The following is a 25,496-nucleotide window of genomic DNA, read 5'->3' as shown; positions in this document are numbered from 1 at the left end:
ATTGTCCATAGGTGTGAATGCAAGGGTGATTGTTTGTCTCTATATGTAACCCTGCGACAGACTGGCGACCTGTCCAGGATGTCACCTGCCTTCGCCCAAAATCAGCTGGGATAGGCTCCAGCCCCTCCGCAACCCTAGTGAGGATTAAGCGGTGTGTAGATGATGGATGCATGGATATTTCTTGGGTGATCCCAGCACCGAAGACACATTGAGATTCGATCACTCAGACCACATTCAGAGGTGGCTTTGGCCACATGGGGTCACGCTGGACCACAGTAAAGCATCATCCACTCAAATGATGTCTTTTGCGGAAATGAAAGTGCATACTCATTCTCAAATTTTGTAATATGACTTGGTCCAGAAAGATAATTGACAAATGTGTCAAATATCTTTGGTGTTGATTTGCCTGGGACATGTCAAAGTGTCAGCCAAGTCTGTACTGTCTGGAATTCTTCTCCGTCTTTTAGGCTCCAGCAGACAAGGCACAGACCACTGCTGCCTCCTACCTATTTAAAACTAAGTGCTTGGCACTGATATATTTCTAGCTGTCCGCGTGTGATGGGATCCCCAAAGACACATCTTCATGCCAGGTGTAGATTTAATGTTGCGGCTTATTAATGTAAAGTTATTTAAATTACGTACAAATTCTCTAAAATTGTCTTTTACTATTACTGAAACTCTACTGTTGAATTATCCTCTAAGACCCTATTATTTTATTCCTTATACTTTGTACTTTTTTTTGATTAATCATAGTGGAACAGGGCAGGACCCCAAAACTGCCACAGCAAAATAGAATGCAGCCATCATTTGTTATTATTTTTGATTGAGCTCTTCTTACTGTGTTGTGTCAGAATGTCTACTGTGAAGAAGAAAAAACAGTCTTGATGTAAAATTGCACCCTTGACAATGTGGTACAAGGTTACTTCTCACATAAACACAGTGTGTAAATAAATTGGTCAATTTAGTTTAGCTGCAGCCTGGATGTGTTTTTCTCTTGCAAATGTGTCAGCATCACTTCTTTTGCCCCAGCTCCACACTAGAATTACAGTATATTAAGGGGATCTTTGTAAATACTACTCTGTCCTTCATTAAACTCCCTCATATGTGGGCTCTTTATCATCTAAATTGCACAAAAATGCCTTTTGTTGCTTGTTGTATGTCTCAGAAAATGAATTTCTTTTCACTCTGTGGGGAATGTTAACCAAGTCTTAACCTTCTTCAGTCATCATTTATTGATTCTCTGTCACTCAAAGCTACAATCACTGCTCAGTGTGAATCATCCCCTGTATGTGTGTTGTGGTTTATTGGAGTTACATAATACAGTAAACCGGTCGAAGGGCTGTTCATCAGGAACGGGGACACAGTGGCAGATATCCTGTAAACAAGGTGCTAGCATGAGATATAAGATATCAACTAAAAATTATCTGAAAATAAAACAACATAATTAGATGATATGCGTGGACAGTCACCTCAGAAACTATCCAGACATGTTCACTTTTGCATATCAAAGCCATAATTTAAATCTGTCATTTACAGAGGTATTCTGACCATTAATTCAGTGCATTATAGAAACTGCTGATCACAATTTTACCATTGTATCATCTTGAGTAAGTCTGGATTTGTGCACTTTATCCTATTCTTCATGCAAGATCCTTTCAAGTTCTATTAGACTGGAGGGAAAGTGTCTGGTAACTGTTATCTTTAGGTATTTCTGCAATAATTCTACAGGTTTAAAGCCTTGAATATACATTACCAGTCAAAAGTTTGGACACACCATCTCATTTAATGGTTGTTCTTTATTTTCATGACTATTTACATTGTAGGTTCTCACTGAAGGCATGGTTCCCACCATGAAGCATGGAGGTGGAGGTGTGATGGTGACACTGTTGGGAATTTATTCAAAATTGAAGGCAGATAGAGCCAGCATGGCGACCACAGCATCCTGCAGCGACATTTATTATTCAACAGGACAATGACCCGAAGACACACCTCCAGGCTGTATAAGGGCTATTCAACCAAGAAGGAGAGTGATGCAGTGCTGCGTCAGATGACCTGGCCTCCACCGTCACCTGACCTAAACCCAATCCAGATGGTTTGGGATGAGATGGACCGCAGAGTGAAGGCAAAAGGACCAACAAGTGTTCAGCATCTCGGTGGACTCCATCAAGACTGTTGGAAAACCATTTCAGGTGACTACCTCATGAAGCTCAACCAGAGAATATCAAGAGTGTGCACAGCAGTAATCAAAGCAAAGGGTGGCTGTTTTGAAGAATCTAAAATATAAAACATGTTTTAATTTATTTAGTTATAATCTTTATAGCCTGCTTTGAGTGCACTGTAGGACTAGGTCTATACTGTATATACTGCTCAGGTGCACTACTACACTGGTAAAATAGTTGCCCTGCACACACAAATGTTGGGCTGGAAGGGGAGTGGTCTGTGTGGACCCTTACTTTACTGGCAGATGCAGAAAGTAAAGCACCGACCTCAATCTGGGATTTCTCTGAAGTCATTTCAGTGTTATAGACTTGGCTGCATGTGTTTGGCTGCATCTATTCTTCCCCCAGTTCTGGCCAGGGCATCTGCCACTGAGAAGCCCCCTGCAGCATGATGCTGCTGCCACCATGCTTTAGTGTAGGGGTGGTATTAGCATTAGGATGTTGTGTTTGGTGTACTGCTGTTCCACTATTGTTTCCTAAGACCAGACTTATGTTTTTTTGTTTTTTGGGTTTTTTTTTTTTTTGGCATCATGCTATCAGGGTTCTTTAAATGGCTGACAAACTCCAAGCAGGCTGTCATGTAACTTTCAGCTAGTCCACTATAAAGGCCTGATTAACGGAGTGCTGCTGAGATAGTCGCTCTAAAGTTCTGTTAGTGTGACGGTTGTGTTTTTGATTCACTCAGTATGGTGGTTAACTTTATGAAGAGTCCAGACTCCTGGTATTCCACAGTTATTGAGGCCCTGCACTGGTGGGTACACTCAAAGTGTTGAAAATAGCATTAGGTCTACAGCATAAGGTTTGAATGCTTTCATAACTAAGAGATTTCAGTTTTGGTTTATAATTTTTCAAAGGTTTGTCATTAAGTCTGAGTGTAGATTAATAGGGAAAATGCCACTTTTATCTGTTTAAGGTTCTATCCACTTTTACTACAAGTGTTCTATACTTCTGCTGTTGAATTAGATAAAGCTACATCAGACTTTGGAGAATCTTCTGTCTGTAAACTCAGTGTTTTTAGCTCGTTTAGGGTGATGTGCAATGTTAAAGGGTCGTTTTAATAGTTTATCTGTGTAGATTCTCAGTCTGACATGTTTTAAAGATCCTGAGTTCTTCATTTGGAGACAGATGGACTTATTGTTGGTTCTTGAAGATGGTTCATCTTCATTCAAGATGAAACAGTAAAGCCTGCAAAAAAAAAGGTGAAGCGGTGTAAATACTTTCTGAAGCAACTTGCATTATTGGTATCACATCACTGGTTGTTTCCTGACCTGTTAATCCCTCCATTCTCATCCTTTTCCCCTTACACCACTGATTGAATCCAACATACAAGTATTTAAGGACAGATTTTATGAAATATTTGCTCTCCGTCCAGCAGTTTAGCTCTACACTTACATAAAGTTCAGACACTTATGAAAGCAGCCAACCTTTAGCCCCATAAACACTGACTCCTACATTTCCTATGATGCTGCTGGATAGCGTCTTCATTCCACCCTCTTTTCCTGGTAAAGGCTATTGCCTTAAAAGCCCCAAGTTTGTATTGCAGGGTCTATTGTTGATACTTACAATCTAGGCACTCGTATAGCAGAAAATAATCAAGTATTGCATCATATAGTATTGAGTGACCTCCCTGCAGCCTCAGTGTGACCTCCTGAGATTATTGAACTCTGTTGTGCACAACAGTGAAACATCAGAAAAAGAAGCTTTGTTTAATGCACACACATAGGTGGGGATAAAAACATCGGAGGACTACTGGTTAGATAATCATGATAATCATGACCGACAGTCAAAGCTCCTGGGCTTTAGAAATACAGCCACCCACATCATGAGTCACCCTTGCTTAGGGAATTCCACCCACCTGTAAGACATCCCATCTCGTCGCCACCAGCAAATTTATTTAGTTAAAAGAGAGGACAATGAAGGGATTGTCCCATTAATCAAGGCTCATTTTAGTCAAAGTGAATGTGAGGTCCACACAGCAAGCCTTTGAATGAGATATCATATAAGCATTTAAAAAATGTTTTATTTTTTTTTTACAAAGTGTTGGCTGGATGCAGGCAGAGAAGGCGGGTGGATGCGAGACACTTGGTTCTCACATGTTCTGGTGAGTGGATACTAAGCATCAGAAGGCAGACAGCAGGGCGTATTGTTGATTAGAGTGCCACCTCAGCAGGGGTGGATGGCTGACACTTGAAACTGGCACTTAGAGAACCCGGAGAGAAGCTCATTTGTGCACTAAGCTATTCTATGGAGGCTCTTGGCTTGGAAAGAGAAAATATGGTGTTGTGGCTATCATGCCAGCATGTGAAAATAATAGTGTGCTCTCTAGTCTCATGACAGACCGCAGTGAATCAGCTTGGCTCAGAGTTTCATTCATCACTGCAGCCTGTTGAGCAGAAGTCTGGAATAAGAATAGACTGTAGCCGTCATCTTTGTAAGATGCTGTGATAATGCAACCAACAGATAGGAGCGTTTTTCTTTCTTTTTTCTTTCAAATTTATGTTTAAAATTAAATAACAAGTTACATAGCCTTCATTGCTTGACTTTATACTACCGTGGGATTCCATAATAATAATAAAATCAAACAAATGTGAAAAAGGTTCCACCCTGATCCCCTCAGATTCAGCTGTTTTATTGTACAGTAAATGCACAGGAAGTAGCCACATGAAGGTTTTAGGGATGAAACACGCACTGAGCTGTTAAAACTGCAACCAAATCAATTTTGCATCCACTCCAGGTGTCACAGTATGAAGCGCTGACGGACTTTTCGCGGAATGACGCTCTATGCTGTGATCGTGTTCTTCTGTACAGCTCAGTGTTTCTCTGACCAGTAACAACATAATGGTGTCATGTTCTTTCAACGCTCTCTGGAGCGCAACCAAGAATGTGACGCAGTTCACTATGGAAAAATATGTGGACCTGTCCCACCACGCAGCAGACTGGCCCTTCGCTTCCAGTCACACCCTCGATCCGGAAAAGTCCCATCATCGTGAGCTTTAAATGCTTTAAATGTGGTTTCGCTGCTTTTTGCGCAATAACTCGCGTTTCGTGGGCACTTCGCTACACTCGCGTTGACAGTTTAAGTATGTAGCTTCATCCGTGGTGAACTACTACTAGTTCCCCATTCTTACTTTTCTGCATTTATGTAATTTCAACACTTGATACGTTGTTTTGGACTCCAACACTCACGTCGTCATAACCGCTCCGGTCAGACACGCCGCACGAAACACACAACATGGGATTCCACGTGCAGTGGATGGCTTGTTTATATAAAACGACGGACAGCGCTCTAGACCAATCGGCTCCTGTTATTGTAATTGCGTCACCTTCTCCATGGAAACCCCCAGCTCACCGCCAATCGGGAAGCGCCGGGGGAGGAGTCTGAATTGAGGTCGCGCGGCGAGCTCTCCGATTCGCTAGCGGCAGCAGAGCCGGAGAATACCGGGGAGGAACCGACGACTAGTGTGTCAACCCGTCTGAAGCTCGGCTCCCATTGAGGAACGCTGGATGTTATAACTGAATGTTTTATCCACTGATCGGTTTTGCTTTTTCTTGTCGACGAAGAAGACCGAAGAGAGGATTTTATTTTGACCATACAGGTTGGTTTGCTCACATTTTCATCCTTTCGCTGTAGCAAGAATGTAAAACCGAGCACAAAAAAATAAGTTGCATAACGGAATGGCATATGCGCATGCGCGAAAATCCTGCTGCTCTACTTTTTGTACTTTTATAACCTAAAAACGCCGGTTGGAGTTTTATTCTTCAATGGCAAAGGTAGAAAATTGTCCGTTTTTGCGAAATGTGTCTTTTGTGTGCAAGCGGTGGCTGTTTTGTGGCCGTTTTTTGACTGATACAGTTACTTTTACATAACTGTGTCAGTGTACCGTGCAGTGGATTGCAGGTCAACGTGTGTGTGGATTTTGAATAGCAGGTCAATGGGAGTTAGATGGGGGAAGGGTTGTTACTTCCCATTATACATATATTTTTAACTATATTTCCTTTCATTTCACCTTTATACTATATAGTTGTATTTATATCAGAATTGTGAAATAGATACAGTTTAATCGTTGACTTAAAAGATTAAGTATTTGTCACTTTCCAAGTCCAGTTGCTGGGACTTAGAGTAAGCATTACCACAAAAAAAAAAAAAACTCTCACAAGTATGATTAAAGTACATTTTTTAAACATAGTAGGTATATTTACGTCAAATATATTTGAACTGGCTATATTTCTTTAAAAATGGATTAGAATTACAAAGCAGGAAGATTTATTTTTACCTTAATACTATTCAAGGTCCCCATTTCAGGCCTCCTACCTATACACTTAGACAGACAGGGAGAATTGTTTGTCCTCACCACACACTACCTGTGAATATTAGGTCGACGTGATAATCATATTAAATACACGATATAGAGATGGATGCAAGGATTTTTTTTGGAAAACCACAGGCAGTACTTGAGTGGATCCTCAACAACTGTTTTCCTGTAAGACAATAGATAAAAGTGATTAACACCTACCAACATTGTTTTAGCTGCACCAGTGAAGACACGTGTCACGCTTCCCTCAGAAAAACTCAGGTTCCATTCTAGCAGATATATAATGTTTTATATTTTAACTTATCTATCAATACTATTCACTACAAATAATAAGCTATATTTAATTATCTTGTTAATTGTGTAGCACAGTGGTAGAGACTGTGATGTAATTATACTGATGATGTAATATCACTTATATACTAGAGTAACCCTTAACAAGACAGAGAATAAAATATGAATTATTTATAAATTCTCTGTCCACGTACACAGCTCTTTCTCTTCCAGTAATATGGAGCTAATATTTCCCCATATGTTTACATTTCTATCTATGATTAGCATGATTTTTATATCTGTCATAACGTACTATTGTATCTTTAACTATGCTCATGTCATTTCTGTATCAGATTTCATTAAAGAATGCACATTGCAGTAAGTGGTTGCCACTGAAAGCATGGGGTTTTATGAAACAAGGCTACCATAGCTCTGTGCTGCACTATAGCTAAATCCATGTGACTGGAGCAGGGTTGTATAATGCCTGAGATCTGTGCTAGTGTGTTGGGTGTATCAGCGCTCTAGCTGAAACAGGGCTGAACTGGAAGCAGACGGAGCTCACTTTCATTATGTCATTCTTCTCCTCTGTTCTGCGAGTTCCACGTTTGGCTGTATAATATCATATTTCATAATGTTTTGAAGATTGTGAGGGGAAAGTTGTGATTTATGCCCTTGTGAATTCTTGTCTGCTGGTGTTTATTGTAATATTCATTGAGGAATAAGTGTCTGGTTAAGCTCTACTCCATACTGCATGCACATCAAAGCCTTAAAGAGTTTTAATATATTTAAATATTCAAGATACTGTTGAGATTTGCTTGACATGTTTCATTGTGGGTTTGCTTTGTATTACAGCTATGAACAAGCCAGTATTATGGACATTTGCCAGATTTTTTTGTGTTAGCTATCCTCATGTTAGTGCAGGATTGTAGTTTAGTTTAAATTCAGCTTGTTTTAGTTTCATTCATAACTGCTGACACATAATGATCTTCTTTCAATCTAAAAATTTTTGTAGGGTAACAAAAATGCATAGCAATGATCGCACAAAAGAAGAATACATATTAACAGTTTATACACTTAAAATACTTTTTTAAAAATCATGTTCAGCTACTTTTAAGTATTTTATAGCACTCGTTGGCTGTTCAAGGCCTTAATACCTTGCACAGAGTAAATAATCTCTAATAATATAAGGCCTTTGTGGATGTATTTTTAACAAACTAACTTCATTATTTTTATGTGATATGTGTTGCGGTTGTAGCTGAACCATACAATCCTTTTAGCTTTGATCACTTTTTCTCAAAAATAAGGTAACGATAAGTCTGCTGACAGGATTTTAGCCTGTGCCCTGCCTTGACTGTTGCCTGACATCATTCTAACCTGTTGGCTCTCCTTGCTTCCTCCTGATTGGCCATTCGCTGTAGCCAATAGGAAGTCCGATCAGCTCAGTTGAGCTCCTACAGTCTGTGGTTTAAGTTAGGAGTGGGTCATCTCTGAATGTGGCAGTGAATGCGTGGGTGGCTGGAAAGTCTGCTGGTTTTATTTGTAGATCTGTAAAATATGAAAAACCTCCTCTGAAACTTTGAAAAGTTATGTAAAAATGCTTATGTAAAGAGTGAAGAATAGACAAGCTGCTGAGTGCACACACTTACATAAATAGCTGCAATCCGAAGCTGATCGCTGGAAAACCATGAAATAGTTTAGACTTGGCTTCAGTGTCTATTGCCAATATTCTCTGTTAGGCATTAGACAAAAATAGCTCCAACTACTGCTATTCTGCTGTGGAGGGTGTAGGAGGCAGAGGAGGTGGAGAAGGAGGCTGCATAGATGATGTAAACTGTTGCTCTCTTATTTTTATCAACTTTCTTTTAGAGAACAAGATTTTTACACCCTCTACATATTCTGAATAGTCTTATCTAACTGATTTTTCCACAAGTTGGCGAAAATCAGCTTGTATTTACATCGTGCATGCTCTTCATGCCAACTTGACAAACTGCTGGCACATGTCATGTAAGGTGACTTGCATAATAACTGAATATATTTTATGAAATGTTACTTGCCATGTTTTTATATCGCTCATTGATCCAGTGGCACTGCCCTGTGTTGATTTAGACCCAAGTGAACAAAAAGGAAGCTTTAATACATCTGTCTGTTGTGTGTTTGAGGGAGGTGTTAATGATGATGCTGTTAAGTGTGATGAGAAGCCATTGCCTAGCAGACTTTATTTTAAAGCATGTTTTGATTCCGACATCCAGTGAGGTCCATGAGGTCAGGGTTTTTGTTTGCATCGTATCTTCAGTGCTATGTTTTCATCTCTGCGGACTCACCTTTTGTGTGAAGAATTTCCTTTGAAAAATACAACCAGATTACACTGGTCTGAGGCTTAAGTCCACTCGGAAAGGGCAAACAACGGCCTATTTACTGCAGAGACCTTTTGAAAGACCACTGGCAGCAGCCTTGGTGTGTGTGTTTGTGTGTTTGTGTGTGGATGTGTGTCAGATCAGAGGTTGACTTTTAAAATCACTGAGATGTAAGGCTACACTGGCTAATCACATCAAAGTGATGGCTACTGTATTTTTAATGGATGGTCGCTTTAGCCGTATTGATCATTTTTATTTTAGTACTGTTTTTTTTTTTTTTTTTAAAACGTATTGATCTGGTATCAATAGAAGTGCACCATATTGTGAAATGTTTGTAAGAGTAATTTCACCTGTTTTATTTTCCTCTTTTAGACTACATCCCCTCTTCTGAGGCATCAGCTCAAGTTACCTCCCCATGCCATGCACTTCATGGCATTGCCATGTGGAAGGTAACCTAATCTCCCATCGTTTGCCTTTTGGCCATTCCCATGTCTGAGGATAGTGATCCAAAGCACTACCGGTACTCAACCCTGGACGGGCGTGAACGAAACCGGGAAAGAGTCGGCTTCCAGATGGAGGAAGAGCAGGATGCTCCCTGCGGTTCCATTAGCCAACTTCACCGCATGGCCAGCAGTTACAACGAGGGTTGTGGCGGGCGGGATGGCGTTGAACTTGAGCCAGAGTTAGGACTGGCCTCTGAGGGGAGCGACAGCAGCCATGAGCACCCAGCCTCACCAGGTTCCCCACATGAAGACCGGAAGCGACAACGCCCACCTTTACACGAGGATGTAGAGATGGGTGGCAGCGGCTCAAGTGGGAGTGGGACAGAATCCCATGGTAACGAGTCGCATGGCAATGAGTCCCATGGCAATGAATCTGTGGGCAGCTCAAATGGAAATGGCAAGGATTCTGCTCTTATGGAGTCTTCAGGGAGCAACAAGAGGTGAGGGCACATCAGATGCACTGAATCATGGTAAATTTTCCCGCCACCATGGGGGAGCAGACCATCTAGGTCACGGAAGTACAGTTCATTAAAGTAACTGATGGGCCATTTTCTCCTGCATGAGTCATGGTGGGCTGAGTCATTGTTACAGTCCAGTAGCGACTATTTAAGGTGGAGGAAAGCAGTGGGTGTTTTATTCCCAATAGTGATCAACTAAAAAAACTGTTGCTGCTTGCTCTGTTTCATTTAGCGATAACTTGTTATTGCCTACAAAATTATGCAGACTCCCCAGAGAAGTGTGTTTCTCTTTTATAACCTGTCAGCTGTCAGGTATCATTAGCTGGTATGGCTGACATTGCTATCTTGTCTACGATTAATGGCACAACAGGCCTTGATTGCTCTGACAGATCCAAGCTTTGTTTAAGTTGAAACCTCCTTCTGTTGGCTAATGTCTTCCCCTTCATTTAAGGAATAAGCCAATCATTCACTCATTCATCATCACTTCATGTTGGTTTGTGCCCCACCTGTAGGAAAAGGAGTTCACCCACTGTATCGCTTTCATGTATGCAGGATAAGTGCAAATACCGAAACAGGGACTCACAGTGATAACTGCACAGTTTGACCACTAGATGGCTGTACATTGTGTAGACATATAAATAACAACACCATAACTATAATTTTTTTTAAAACTATATGTTTATTACTGATGTTGTAATTTTCTGTGGTGTTGAACTGGACTGCATTACACTGAGAGGTGTTCCTATTGTTTGCCCACCCCATTTATAAAAGGTTTAGCCTTTGTTGCATGTCATACCCCTCTCTGTCTGTTTCCTTACCGTCACATAAAGGCAAAAAGTGAAAAAAAAAAAAAAAGAACATAGCGCATGCCATTACAAACTACTACCTTGGTAATAAACATTTTCTTGAATTCACAACTTTAAAAAACAATAATTGGCCATTATAAGTTTCACAAAAGTAGATTGAGATTCAGAGCTGTTGCACTGGGTTGAATCTTGCATAAAATCTGCATTACAGATACACTAAATTTTAATATTGATAGATAAATAGAAGAATTCTTGGATACATTGAGCCATGATATGTTCGTACTCGTGTTTGCTCATTTCAAATTTGTGTAAGCTGTATGATTGATTTGTTGCTGGAAGGGATGAGTGGTAGGTTGAGTAAATACTGTAACTGTTCAAAGTAACAACACACTTTTTGTGAGTTTTTGTTAGCAAAGTGTGTACTTACTTACTGTGTAATGTGCACTTCATTTCAAGAGTCAAAATGTACAAGGTCATGTGCCAATCTGTGTTGTCATGTTAGATGGCATCATAAAACCAGAATAGTACTAGCAGTGGTCACTGTGCACTGCTTTTATTAGTATTTGAACAGTTTATCACATTATCAGCGCAAAATGAACTCCAGGGCAACAAAAGACACCACAGAGCAGTTAAATAGACAGCAACTCTTAAGAAGGCAGTACATATAGTTTCACTTAGTGGCAGAGTTTTGTCAGTCCCTCCTTCTAAAGTGTTGGAGACAGTTGGGGACATTGTACCCCGTACCTCCTCGTTATTTATTTATTGATTTGATTATTTTACACTTCTGCCCTTCCAAATGTGTATTATTTATTTTTGCAAGAATTTTATGGTTTACTATTCTCATCAGAGCCACAGTACAATCTGAAGGCTGTGCTAACATTTAAACATTCCTTCAGGTATGTTTGAAAGGATACAAAAATCCTCTGCAATTATTATTGAATAGTTGGTGTATGATGTGTTTTTTTTTTTTCTCTTTACGTTGTTTGATTTCAAACTCAGAGATAGTAGTGTTTGAATTGTCTGTCCTTGTTGGCCATTGAGTGAGTAGATGAACTGGTGGGAATGTTTGTTGCATTCAGGGTCCGGTCCATAGCTCACCAAGTCCTTGACTAACTTAATATGTTTAGTCTTAACTTTTGTTATGGTTCTCCAACTGTTCTTCCATAGTGCTCTGTGTTTTAGTTTCTCTGTACACCTTCTTCAATAACGTAATCTGTTGTTGATGGTTACAGCTCCAACTCTCACAGCCCCTCCCCACCAAGCAGCTCCAACGCCTTCAGTCTGGTGAGCTCTGAGCAGGACAACCCTTCAACCAGCGGCTGCAGGTTAGTCTGAAATTTGTTAGCAAAGTTCTGTCAGTCTTGGATATAAATATGTTGGCAGTGGGGCTTTTTACTTCAATGCAAATGTTTTTTTAAAAAAAAGGCTTTAAAGTCAGACCCACAGGGGAGGAGCAAGTAGCTACCCCATCATGTTCTGCTCCCCATGCTGGAAAGCTGGGCGTGACAGCACTGGTGAGATCTTGTCATTTTGACACACGTGTATCCCTCTCATTTACGCCCTGCAGCAGCGAACAGTCTGCCAAAGCTAAGACACAGAAGGAGCTCTTCAAAACCCTCAAGGAGCTGAAGATGCACTTCCCACCAGAAAAGAGGAGCAAGGGCAAGTCCAGCACTGTCAACACCCTCAAATATGCACTGCGATGTGTCAGACAGGTGAAAGGTAAGACTCGCTTTTGTTGTATTCATTCCCATGCATTTATTGACATTGTTATGAATAAATGCAAATCTTTTTGTTGGATAATTAAGAATTTGGTTTAACATTGCGCTGGTCTGATGTGCGCATTGATCCGTATTGTCTTGCTTTTGCAGCCAATGAGGAATACTACCAGATGCTGATGATCAATGACAGTCAGCCACCAGGGTTTGATGTATCATCTTATACCATTGAGGAAATCAACAGCATCACCTCAGAATACACCCTCAAAAACACTGTAAGTGCCCCCACTCTTCACCTAATAATAAAGAATCAATACTGAAACACTAATATTGACAACACATCTTTGGTTACTAGACCTGACTAATTTATCTGAAGTTGCCTCTTTATGTCAGAAAACTCAAATCAAATATTGCCACTTTGATAAGATTTCATTTGGCAGTACAACCAAAAATACTGATAAAATATGATTTTGCATGTATCAAGTGGAACAATATCAAAACTTTTTTTCAAATATAATCAATTTCGCTTACATTTATGCATTTTGACAAAAAAAAACTTGTGTTTGTAGTTTACCTCTAAGTGATTTGTTAATATTATTTTAACTACTTACCTGCAGGATATTTTTGCTGTAGCCGTGTCACTCATCACGGGAAAGATTGTTTACATCTCGGACCAAGCGTCGTCCATCTTAAACTGCAAGCAGGAAGTGTTCCATAACGCCAAGTTTGTGGAGTTCCTGACACCTCAGGATGTCAGCGTGTTTTACAGCTTCACCACGCCCTACCGCCTGCCGTCGTGGAGCATGTGCACCGGAGCAGGTACAGGCCATTATTTAACACATTGCATAATGTAGAAATATATGTACTTTTGAGTTAGAAACAGGGTTCTATGCACATCTTCCAGGAAATGCAGCTGAAATTGGTGCCCGTTAGCTGGAGGACAGAAAGAGAGGGGCCGAAGCACACTGCTTAATTCACAACCTTGTTTATGTTAGGTTGTGAATTAAACAGCGTACTCCACTTTTTGTGGTCTGGACATATATTTATATATATTTTAGGTTCAGCTTTTACTTTGCCTTACTTTAAATGGAATTAGAATGCATGAAAACTATGGGATTTCTTTTAAGTGGGCCATCATGGGGAACTCTGCGATGAGGAAATGGATAAATTTCCATAGTTTTGTATGGGCACGTTGCAATCCCACATGAAACACACCACAGCACACACCACCTGCATGTACACAAGCATGTGTTTGCTCCACACGACCCACCCCCACAAACACATGCTTATACACACTTATCACATATTTCATTAACATGCTAAATCACTCATTAATAAATTCACGCCTACTCCCACACACGTCACATATTTGCTGAAGATTTAATCACATTTTGGGGCAAAAGATGCTCCAAGTTAGCTGATTTGTTAGTTATGCCTGTATACTTTAATGGACACCTGTGCAAAAGCACTAGAACAGTGCTAATGAGAAGCAACTTTATGTTCTGTAGTTTATTGTATAGTTTCATCTCCCCAGTTTGCTGTCATTTGGGGAATTAGGAGCTGTTATCAGTGCAGTGATGTCAAAGCAAGGATCACTGGGTCATCAGCTTTTTCCTGGTGCTTTGACTGCTCTAAATCTTCAAAATTCTGCTGCAGAATTGTAGAAACTCTCACAATGTCTCTCCAGGATTCTGTTTTCATTCCTTGCTGGATAAGAGACAAACTTCTCTGGTCCTATGAACAGTGCGTTCAATATTGATGACTAACCAGATGCTTTTGTTTGAAGTAGTCAAGCTAATTAATTTAGTCATGTATTCATCCCACCTTTTTCTCCATCTCTTATTCAGAGTCGTCTCCCACGGAGTGCATGCAGGAGAAATCCTTCTTTTGCCGCATCAGGTGAGTGGCTGCGGCCAGCAGCTTTTTGATCCATAGTTTCCTGCTCAAACAATCTGAGTCAGCCTTGGGTTAGAGAGGGAGGAAGTCAGCAGCTGTGAGCTTTTGAAGTGTATCTCCATCTAGTGGCCAAATGTAGTGTTACTTTTTTGCTCATATAAAATAAAAGTGTGTCTTTATGTAATAGTTTGCTTAGGTAAGCACTGAAAACCAATAGGTGTGCACTCAAGTCCCATTTTTGGCAATTGCATCAGATTTGGCTGTGCAATCTGAGGATTTTATTAGTCCTCCGTTTTTTTCATATCTGGCAATGAGAAAATCTTACTGGCATGAGCTTCGACCATATTAACATAGTCTTATTCAAGAGTCATGGAAATATATTTCTGAATATTTATGAATCACTAAATAACGATATGATGCAAGAGTTGAATTTCAACCATTTTTATTTGCATTATTCGCATTATTATGTTTTTAACTCTTGAGTTATTTCTAAGTGCATCATTTGTCTGCCAAACCCATTATGACTTATTTATGCTGAATGCTAAAATGATGTCTTTATAGTGAAAATGAATGAACTAAGAAGGACTAAAACCAGAGATCAGAGGCCTTAGTTACGTCATTACTTGAGCTAAAAGGATATACAAAGTCACAGCTTTCAGGCACTGATATTTCACACAATTTAATCGATTAAATCTGCATTACCAAAAATCATATTGTTTATACCTTTTTTTAAGAATTGTGCAAATTTTGGCAAAGTAAATTTTGTTTAAAAGTGCTGCAGGCTTATAAAACAGTATTGAGACTGTTTGTGTTTGTGTTGCAGCGGTGGTAAGGAGCGTGAAGGGGATCTTCAGTACTATCCTTTCCGTATGACTCCTTATCTAATGAAAGTGCAGGATGCTGAGCTGGGTGAGGAGCAGTTCTGCTGCCTCCTGCTGGCTGAGAGGGTGCACTCTGGATATGAAGGTGAGAGCTGTCAGTCCATACATATGACACCACATTTGTAATGCTCATTAGACCATACGGCCTCACTAAAACACTTAATAATTTACCCCGTATGGGAAGCTGTTTTAAATACACATCCAGCATAATGCATAATGACTTCTTCATGATAAATAGACATACTTTACTAAAATAGCCCTTGCCTGTGTATTTACACTATATGTATGCAAAAATAAAATGATCAGATATGAGTGCAAGTAATCAAAGAGGACACCATTAGCACACCAAGTTCATCTCTTCACAACAGTTACCCTTGAAAAAACAGATACTCATTGCAGTTACAGTTGATTTGCTGATAATCAACGGCTTTATTCAGACTCACTGCATCTACAAATATTGAACAGATGGCGAGCCTCATGTTCAGATTCATAAAGAAGTTATCAACTATTCAAAGGCAGCAGCACTTAGAAAAGTGTTGTGCTACAGACCATATTTTATGAAAGTGCAGCAACATTTTCAACAAGAGTAGAGACTCTAAAACTAGAAAAGGGATTTGGAAAGAATGTTAACACGAAAGAATGTTAATCATAACAGGCCTTTTAAAGACATAGCCCACTGCTTTTAAACAGAAACACTTACACTACATGTTTATACTTAGCTGTTTAAATCTGCTTATGGTATGTATGTGACACATTTCTATTGTGACTGAGCTCTTATTCTGGTAATTGGTGGGATAAGGGGGCAAAAATATGGCTCCAATGAGTGCTTCACTCCAAGCAATTTGACATGATCAATAAAAACAGCCAAGCATCTTGGCTCTATTTTAATGGTATTAAATAAAATGTTTATTTTTCATATGATTTTAATTGTTCTGTATCATAATCTTCTGATTATGTCTCAGAGCAGAACTGTTCATGTTTGATAATTCCCACACTTACAGACCAACTGTGTTTTTCTCCCTTTCTCCCCACAGCACCCAGAATCCCTCCAGACAAGCGCATCTTCACCACCACACACACACCGAACTGTGTGTTCCAGGATGTGGACGAGAGGTGAGCGGACTGAGTCATTCAATAGCCCTTACAAATTAATCTTCATCACATCATGTGTGACCTCATGCTGCTGTGCTGGTTCCAACTAAAGTAATTATTGTTTCTTCACCGTCAGAGCTGTGCCTCTGTTGGGGTACCTCCCTCAGGACTTGATTGGGACTCCTGTGCTGCTCAATCTGCACCCAAGTGACCGACCCTTAATGCTGGCCGTACATCGAAAGAGTAGGAATCCTTACTTAAATTTGTGAAACAGAAATTACCCTGATTGTGTTCTACTTGATATGAAAATAAAGGTTTCACCATAGAACAGTAATCTAATAATCAAAGTGGTGCGTTAAATTCTTCCTGAACTCTCTGTCTCTGTCACTCACACCTTCTGTTGTCAACAGTTTTGCAGTACGCCGGTCAGCCGTTCGACCATTCCTCTATCCGCTTCTGTACAAGAAACGGCGAGTATATTACCATCGACACCAGCTGGTCCAGCTTTGTCAATCCCTGGAGCCGCAAGGTCTCCTTTGTCATCGGCAGGCACAAAGTCCGCATGTAAGTATTACCAAGACTCACAAAAATGTTTTGTCATCAGCTGTAGTACATTGGAATGTGTTTCATTCTGAGCATGCTAAATGACAGCGCTGCATCTGTGCGTTTCAGGGGTCCTGTGAATGAGGATGTTTTTGCAGCACCGGCCTTTCATGGAGGAAAGATCATGGATTCAGACATCCAGGAAATTAGTGAACAGATCCACAGACTGCTCCTCCAAGTATGTACACATGCACACACACAAAATATTTGCTTACACGCAAGAGTGATTCGTCATTTCCTCTAACAGCCTTTCTCTCTGCAGCCGATTCATAACATGGGCTCCAGTGGTTATGGTAGCCATGGCAGCAATGGTTCCCATGAGCAACTGGTGAGCATCGGCTCATCCAGTGAAAGCAATGGCAACGTCCCAGCAGGAAGCACTGCAGAGGAGACGGGCAAGGCCAAGCCCTCCAGGACTTTCCAGGAAATTTGTAAGGGGGTCCACATGCTGAAGAACCAAGACTCTCAGGTCTGCCTGCGCTCCCCGTCAACTTCGCCCTCACCGTCACCATCCAAACCTGAGCACAAGAAGACCGCTGACAGTGAGTTCAGTTTAGTTCAGCCAAACCACAACTCTGGCAAAAAGTTCATTGCATGGATAAAACTTATTGTTAACATAGATTGCCATCTCATCCTAGAAAACGTAAAGGGCTGGTCATACCCAACAGTGACAGAAACTGATTGCAAATGTTGCAATTTATTATTTGTCTGTTGTGAAACTCTTTTAAGGGCATAAGACAAAACCTGTGTACGAAACTCATAGATTTTTGTACTGCACTTTGTGTCAAGAACTTTTTTCTGACATTTCTTTACCCTCTGTCTCTTCAGCATCAGCAGCTCAGAAGAGTTTATCTGTGCGTCTGAAGGACTCAGCACCCCCTCTGCAGGTCAGAGAGGGTGGTGCAGCCAGCATGGAGGACTTCTCCTGCAAAGACCAGACTGTCTGCTCCTACCAGCAGATCAGCTGCCTCGACAGTGTCATCCGGTAAGAGGCTGATATATTGTGTTAATGAACGATAATGGATCACTTATCACTGTACGTAAAGTAAGTGTGCACTCTCTGATGTAACACTTTTCTTTTTTTAGGTATCTTGAGAGTTGTAATATCCCTATTACAGTGAAAAGGAAGTACCAGTTCTCCTCAAACACCACTTCTTCCAACTCAGATGATGATAAGAAGGCCTCAGAGGATGGCATGCGAGTGTCTCAAGATACAAACACAGGCACGTAGACGTCATGCATCTGCACACACACACACACACACACACACACACACACACACACATTCTGTAGGGTATTAGATCTTTCTCACTCTCTTAATATTGAGCCACTCACTCAGTATACTGAAACAGTCTAAAAGGCTTGTAGCTAACAAGAGACTCTGTCCCTCTCCTCGTCTAGATCCCTTGATGCTAGATGCCCAGCCAGGCCTGTCAAACATGAAAGCACTGAAGAAGCCTCCATCTGGGGCAGCTGCGGTAGTTGGAGGCCCCCTGGCACCCCTCACTCTGCCCAGTAAAGCTGAGAGCGTGGTGTCTATCACCTCACAGTGCAGCTACAGCAGCACCATCGTCCATGTGGGAGACAAGAAGCCTCAGCCAGAGTCGGGTGAGCTTCTATGTCCAGTCCTTTTAAAAAGAAACAGACAGAAAAATGGCATTAGGTCCATGTCGGATAGTAAGTTGTGTTCGATTGGTGCTTATGGTGCTGCTTTGTTCTACAGAGATTATCGAGGATGTTGCAGAAAGCCCCGCACCACCCGCCTTGCCTGTCAGTATGGTGTCTCCACCCAGCCAAGAAAAGGAGGCCTACAAGAGACTGGGACTGACCAAGCAGGTGCTGGCAGCGCACACCCAGAAAGAAGAGCAGGCATTCCTGAACCGCTGCCGCGAGCTACGCAACGCTAGAACCTTCCAGAAGGACTGTTCCACATATCTGCACAAGCAGAAAGGCCCAGCCATTGCTGAAGGTACAACGAGTTTCATAGTTCATAGCGAATGATATCCAACAGTACATACAAATTGGTCTCTTACGTAATTTTACTCCACTTAACATATCAGCATTACACCTAGCTTGCAGCTTACAAAAAACACTCAAATGTTACTTCTGACTTAAATTTTCAAATTATGAGCTCAAAAATGAGTCATTGTGTAAATGGAATAGGTGCACATTATCAAAAGTCTAATTATATTCAGTGACAGCAGTAATGAAGCGGCCACAGAATGCAGCCAAACTGTACTGACATAAATTATTTAAAGCATAGAAAATTAAGTTTTTCAACTTTATGGGAGGCATAGTAGTTGAAAACAATTAGTACATGCAGCTTTCTGTGAGGTCATCAGCTATCAAAGAATAAAAAGAAGATATTGTGACTCTCATCTCTGTATCTACATATCTGACTCTAGTTGACTGCTCATTACAGAAAATGTAAAGAAATACATAAAATCACTATTAAACATAGTTATAACCTGGTTTCACCTCTCATGATGAGTCAGGAGCTTATGAACCTTGGCTTCACACAGAATATGCTTGACTAAAACAACTTTCTGACTTCTTCATGTGTCACCTCAGAATCATCTGGACCACGTGGAACTGCCAAACAAGGCCCCACCAGGCCAGAGACCACTGCCAAGAAGGGCAACCGCAACAGGAAGTCCAAGAAGCCACGGATGAAGCATCCTGATTCATCAGACAGTGCTGTGTCCAATCGCAAACCCCGGCCCCCTCTCCAGGGTCTCAACCAGACCTCATGGTCCCCATCTGAAGCATCCCAATCAGCTTTTAATGTCTCCTACCCCACCATGGTGCCTGCATACTCGCTCTACCCGCCAACACCTGCTGCTCCAGCTCAGGCTCCCCGTCCTGACCCCTCTCTCTCCGCAGGCTTCGGAGAGGGGCAGAGCACCCAAGCCCAGTCCACTGCCACTCCATTCTCTGCACCCATTGTTACTCCTGTGGTGGCTCTGGTGTTGCCCAATTACCTCTTCCCCCAAATAGGACAGATAGGGCAGATAGGACAGCTTGGAGCTGCTCCTAGACCTACGTTTTTCGCTGAGCCAACCCAGACACAACCTGCATACACTACCCAGCAACCTTTTCAGGCCCCGCAGCCAGCCTTTGCCATGCAAACACAACCCCCCTTTACCAGCCAACAGCCATTCCCTGTGCAGACTGCCTTCACCACCCAGCAGCCAACCCCCTACACGACCCAGCAACCTTTCCAGGCCGCTCAGACTGCTTACACTACTCAGCAGCCGTTCGCTGCCCAGCCTTCTTTCCCAGTGCAGACTCAGTTTGTGGCTCAAGCCCCTTATCCGGCTCAGCCCTTCCCCTACACCCTAGCCACCGAGCCTCCCAAAGCACCTACTTTAGAGCCTCGAGAGGGACCAGCATCACGATCCTCCACCCCAGCCTCTGGGGCAAGGGAACCTGCCACATCACCACCACTGTTTGAGTCACGCTGCAGCTCACCCCTGCAGCTCAATCTGCTGAGCATGGAGGAGGGACAGCGATCTGTGGAACGTCAGGACAGCACAGCACCCTCCGCTGGAGGCCAGGGCAGCAGCTCAGCAGCACTCTCAGTAGGAGTCGGAGTATCTGGGGAGAAGAGCGGAGCCACAGCCAAGAGTGACAATCATCAGCAGGTGAGAAACACAATGTACACATTGATGGACTGAATTATTGTTTTTGATTTAGCATCAATATTGTCAGTGAAGCGTGTGGATTCATCTCTGATGTTTTGCTGCCTTGTGTTTCAGATGGAGTGTCCAAGTGATGGGGCTCACAGTGATGGTAACTCCTCATCCTGCGACTTGCTGGACATCCTGCTGCAGGAGCAGGAGGACTCTCACTCTGGCACTGGATCAGCCACCTCTGGCTCCATGGGCTCTGGATCGGGCTCTGGATCGGGTTCAGGATCAGGCTCAGGCTGCAACGGCTGTGGGACCTCAGCTAGTGGAGCCTCTGGCAGCAGAACAGGTCAATAGAAGAACATCTAGACTTGATGAAAACGTCTCTGTATTCAGAGTACCCTTCATCTATGCTGCCTTTTCTAAATATTTTTCTTTCAAATTGTGTACAGGGAGCAGCAACACCAGCAAATACTTTGGCAGCGTTGACTCTCTGGAACATGACCACAAGGCCAAATCCAAGATAAGGGGTGAAAGAGGCTCTGAAAGCAGCAAGTCACACACCAAAGGCTCAGCTCAAGGAGAAGGAGAGCATTTCATCAAATATGTTCTACAGGAACCGCTCTGGCTGCTGATGGCTAATGCTGATGACAAAGTCATGATGACATATCAAATGCCATCCAGGTGAGTCACCAACTGGAATTAAACATAATATTGTTCAGCAGTGGCTAGAAAAAAAAATTTAAGTGAAAAGCACATAAAGTTTTATTACCTGCAGTAAACAAATATAGGCCATGTTGGACCTCATAACCATGTGCCAGTTTTGTCGGTAACCTGTGATTTGTGTGTTTCCTTACAAACAGGGACATTCAAAGGGTTCTACGGGAAGACAAGGAGAGATTGAGGCAGATGCAGAAGAGCCAGCCCAGCTTCTCCTCAGACCAGCGACGAGAGTTAGTGGAGGAACACCCCTGGATGAGAAGAGGAGGTCTACCTGCTGCTATCAACGTGAAGGTGAGGAACAGTTGGAGTGCATCTCATAGATCAGAAAGACAAGCAGTGATCACAGATCTTTCTCAGCAGCAGAATATATTGACAGGTATGTCATGAGTACCTGACATCATCTTTCAAAGACTATGAGTCTTTCTATTTTTCCTTTTTATGCTTATTTACAGACACAAGGATTAGTTTTGTACTGATTAAAAGTTGTTGCGAGTAAACATCAAAATCATGTAGCTGACATTAGGGTTGTGTGTCTCAATTTTATTGATACAGAATTTGTGTTGCACATCTTTGGTTGTTTTTACAACATGCTACACATACTTGCTTCACATCAATCAATCTGTTGGAAACTGTGAGCTTACGCCAAAATTAGACAAACACAGAAAAATTATGAATGTTGTGACAGCTGATTTGACTCAGATATTGTTGCTAAATAGATTGTTAGCCTAGTTTAGCTTTTATTTGACTGGTTTATCTACAGGGAAGATATTTTGTGTTCCTATGGCAACAATTATTGCATTTTTATTCATTGTTAAAGCAGTTGGAGGACTTTTGTCAGATTTAAAGACATTTAAGGACTAATGCTAAGACTTTCTGATGTTATTGGATTTGAGATTGATTGCTGTCTCAAAGTAGTTGTCCTGTTGAGCCTGCTTTGGTCTCTTGGTGGGAAGTTTTTTGTTTAGTTGCGGTAATGGTCATTAACAGCATGTGTATGTGTTCAGGAGTGTGTGTACTGTGAGGACGCAGTGGTGGCGCCCATCGAGGAGGACCTGCCAGACATGGACATGGGCGAGTTGGGCGAAGAGCTGAGCCAAGAAGGCCAAAACACTCAGAGCCAATCAAAGGACTCTCAGCCTCAGCCGGACTCTGGCTCTTGAACACACAAATGGCCAACAGGGGGACACACTCGACCAGCCATGGACCCTCATGACACACACATACATACACACATTATGGATGTGGGACAAGCAGCTGTGTGACTGACCATCCTGAAAAACACACACATACACACAACAGAGGTCTGTGTTGCCAGTGTCATGGTCATGAGGACGTGTTTTCATCTATGTCATTGGACTGCTACTGGAGTGCAGTTCTAAAGTCACCCTACAGGGGGCAGAAGTGCTTTACATGGGTTTTGCATGCATGACCCACAGAGTACTTTTACCATCTAATGCACACACACACTATCACTAAAATTACCTGATTTTTTAAAATTTTATTTTATTTCATTATTTCCCCTCCTGTCTATCCAAGACAGAGCATTTATTCTAGAAGAGGCAAAGTTAATGGTTGATGGACATCTCTTAAACAACTTTTAAATATATTTGATTTGTAAAAAAATGGTATTTTGACAAGATAATTGTCATGACACTATTTATAAATGTTATTATTAAGCAGCCCAGCTTTGCTCTTTGCTGTTACGACACTCTGCTGCCCAACATCATGTTTGTGTTTTTTTCATTAAGCACATGATCCCATTTAAGGCCTTCAAACCCTGAGATCCCAGTTGTTTTCCCATCAGGAATATATGTAGAATAGTCGTGGTGCTCATCGGAATACATGGGCGAGGTTAAAAGGATGAGGACTTTAGTTTTTTTATGGCAAAGGTTTTAATCTCACAACGCTCCTCGGACCTATTTGAAGTATCCAGGCGCTCAGTTTTCATCGACGGTGACAATCTGATACACAAAGCTTGTTATTTTTAGTATCTTATTTATTTACGAGCAGATAATGTATCTAGAATAGCTTTTTATAAGCCAAAGCCAAATCAGTTTATCTAAATGATAATATATTAACACTTCACAAACTTTACTGGACGTTTAATGGCACCAGAGCTGGCTTGTCTGTTGAACAGCATAACCTCTAAGTGTTGTCTGTCTGCAGATTTTACAGCAGCACGGGTGCTACAATCACCTCACCTCAGACTAAGAAGCTGCCGAAATATTTTTTTGCAAAGTAAAATAGTAAGCATCAGAAAATGGAGGATAGAAACTTGAGGCTGTAAATGAAAGCTGACGATGTAATGTATTTTATTAGCGCCTTTGGATTAGAATTTGTTGTATCATGAAGTGATGCACTGAGATTCCTTTTAACAGAAAGATATACGGTAGAAGTCACAGAACTCTGCAAACATCGTTAAGTCGTTTTTTTGCTAATATGGTGCAGCTCTACAACAAAATATCTCTTTTAGAAAAATCTGTGCTATTTTAGGGATTTTTTTAATTATGCAACATTACACGGTCTCCACTTGCACCCTAAAAATCAATTTTTCTAGATTGAAAACAAGAAAACTGACTTTTTTTCTTCTTCTTTTTTTTTTTAACAATACTGGCATGTTTTAGATGCCATCAAAAATATTCCAAGTCATAAGTCTCTACAGGTGTGTGTGCAGCAATAGGGATCCTTTGAGTACTGTGAAAGCTGTTGGTCAGAGCAGTGTGTGACACGGAGGTCAGTAGTGGGCATCAGCACTGATAGGACGGTGGGAAAACAGCTCAACAAGTGTAGCAAATAAGGGGATCAGGTTTCCTCAGTGACCTGCTATTGACAGCAGTGTTGCTCAGGTTCCAGGTGGTCATAGGAGCATCAGCAACCATGCAAGCCCCTGAAGTATTAAGGAAACTGTGATCCACATGTAGTTGAGGTAAACAGTGTGAGAACTGGGAACAACTCTGGTGCTATGGCGGAGGAACTGTTGGGGCAGGGCTTGTGAATGTAACACAGACTGGACCAAGAGCATCTCCCTGGCTTAGTTTGTTTTCATGATCTTTTTTTTTTTAATTTTTATTTCTCGTTAACTTGTAAGAATGTTTTTATTTTTCTATTTTCCTCTTGCGCGCGTTTTATTTTTCTGACGAAGGTAAAAGCTTTCGAGTGTCATCGGGGATGAACCCTACCTCTAATAAATCCCAGGTCATGTTACTGTTAGCAGGACATAGTACATGTATGTATGTGGGCAACGCGCAATGAACAGAGCGGTCAGATACTTATGTGATTCCGGTGAGTGATGGACCTGTACAGAGAGCTTTATGGACTCTTCCTGCCTGCTTTCTGTGTCTCTGAATGGACAGAGTTCAGGCACCTGTCACCACCTTTAGCAACTGCAGTCTATCTCTGTCTTTTGTCTCTTTTCGTGCAAAATATCTCCAAGGGACCGCCAACATTCACCTGTGTATAAACCTTTAAGAATGCCAGAATGTCACCTGTCAAAAAACATGTTCTGAATGCAGAGAGTTGGTGATGTTCAAGCCTTACTTTTGTTTATAAGGCCTCACAAAGAAGGATTCCAGCTTTAAACAAGTTGCGTGCTGGTGGGCTGTTGGGAGCACCCTGATCTGTACATGCATACACACGGTACTGGCACATGATGTCGTGTATGGTTATGTAAATTTGTCTCATTGCCACTGTATGACTCTGTGGTATATTAAACTAGCACAGGTCTGTGCATTTTTTGTAGGTGAGATGTGTTGTTTGAGAAATTTAAACAGATGTTGTAATAAAACTACATAAATATAACCAGTCTGACTTGTACTTGTTTCTTTGTCATGACTGCAGCTGAGTGCACATAGATACAAGTGAGACAACTCATCATGCTTGTTTGTGAGCACTCATATCCAAATAATATTAGCTGACTTTGAAGAATCTCTGTCTGATATCCTTTATTAAAGATGGGATGCTATGAGGTTGTTTTCTCTGCTGATACTAATATAAATTCCAGTAGTGGAAAAAGACACTTTTTTCAGACACTT

General features: G+C 41.5%; 1 protein-coding gene across 1 annotated transcript; it reads left to right on the top strand.

Annotated features, from left to right (window-relative positions):
• Positions 1-5,653: 5,653 nt before the first annotated feature.
• LOC111569711 (period circadian protein homolog 2-like) lies at positions 5,654-25,263 on the top strand. The gene is made up of 22 exons (XM_023272007.3): positions 5,654-5,815; positions 9,529-10,099; positions 12,156-12,248; positions 12,491-12,645; positions 12,795-12,916; positions 13,259-13,460; positions 14,489-14,540; positions 15,361-15,503; positions 16,453-16,531; positions 16,647-16,753; positions 16,921-17,074; positions 17,183-17,291; positions 17,376-17,655; positions 17,942-18,098; positions 18,200-18,336; positions 18,515-18,721; positions 18,837-19,082; positions 19,685-20,757; positions 20,872-21,091; positions 21,195-21,426; positions 21,606-21,756; positions 22,470-25,263. Exons 2-22 carry the CDS (start codon positions 9,645-9,647, stop codon positions 22,623-22,625), a joined length of 4,530 nt encoding a protein of 1,509 aa, XP_023127775.2. The 5' UTR covers positions 5,654-5,815; positions 9,529-9,644; the 3' UTR covers positions 22,626-25,263.
• Positions 25,264-25,496: the final 233 nt, after the last annotated feature.

The sequence above is a fragment of the Amphiprion ocellaris genome, chromosome 7 (assembly GCF_022539595.1).
Source record: "Amphiprion ocellaris isolate individual 3 ecotype Okinawa chromosome 7, ASM2253959v1, whole genome shotgun sequence".
Taxonomy (NCBI): Eukaryota; Metazoa; Chordata; class Actinopteri; family Pomacentridae; genus Amphiprion; species Amphiprion ocellaris.
This window is presented reverse-complemented; position numbering and strand designations above follow the sequence as displayed.

What these genes read in the sequence shown, in the direction of transcription:
- LOC111569711 (XM_023272007.3), top strand. Translation starts at nt 9,645, where the DNA reads ATGTCTGAGGATAGTGATCCAAAGCACTACCGGTACTCAACCCTGGAC. An exon ending in AATACACCCTCAAAAACACT is followed by an intron (nt 12,917 to 13,258) that starts GTAAGTGCCCCC and finishes ACTTACCTGCAG; the next exon opens with GATATTTTTGCTGTAGCCGT. An exon ending in ACATATCAAATGCCATCCAG is followed by an intron (nt 21,427 to 21,605) that starts GTGAGTCACCAA and finishes CCTTACAAACAG; the next exon opens with GGACATTCAAAGGGTTCTAC.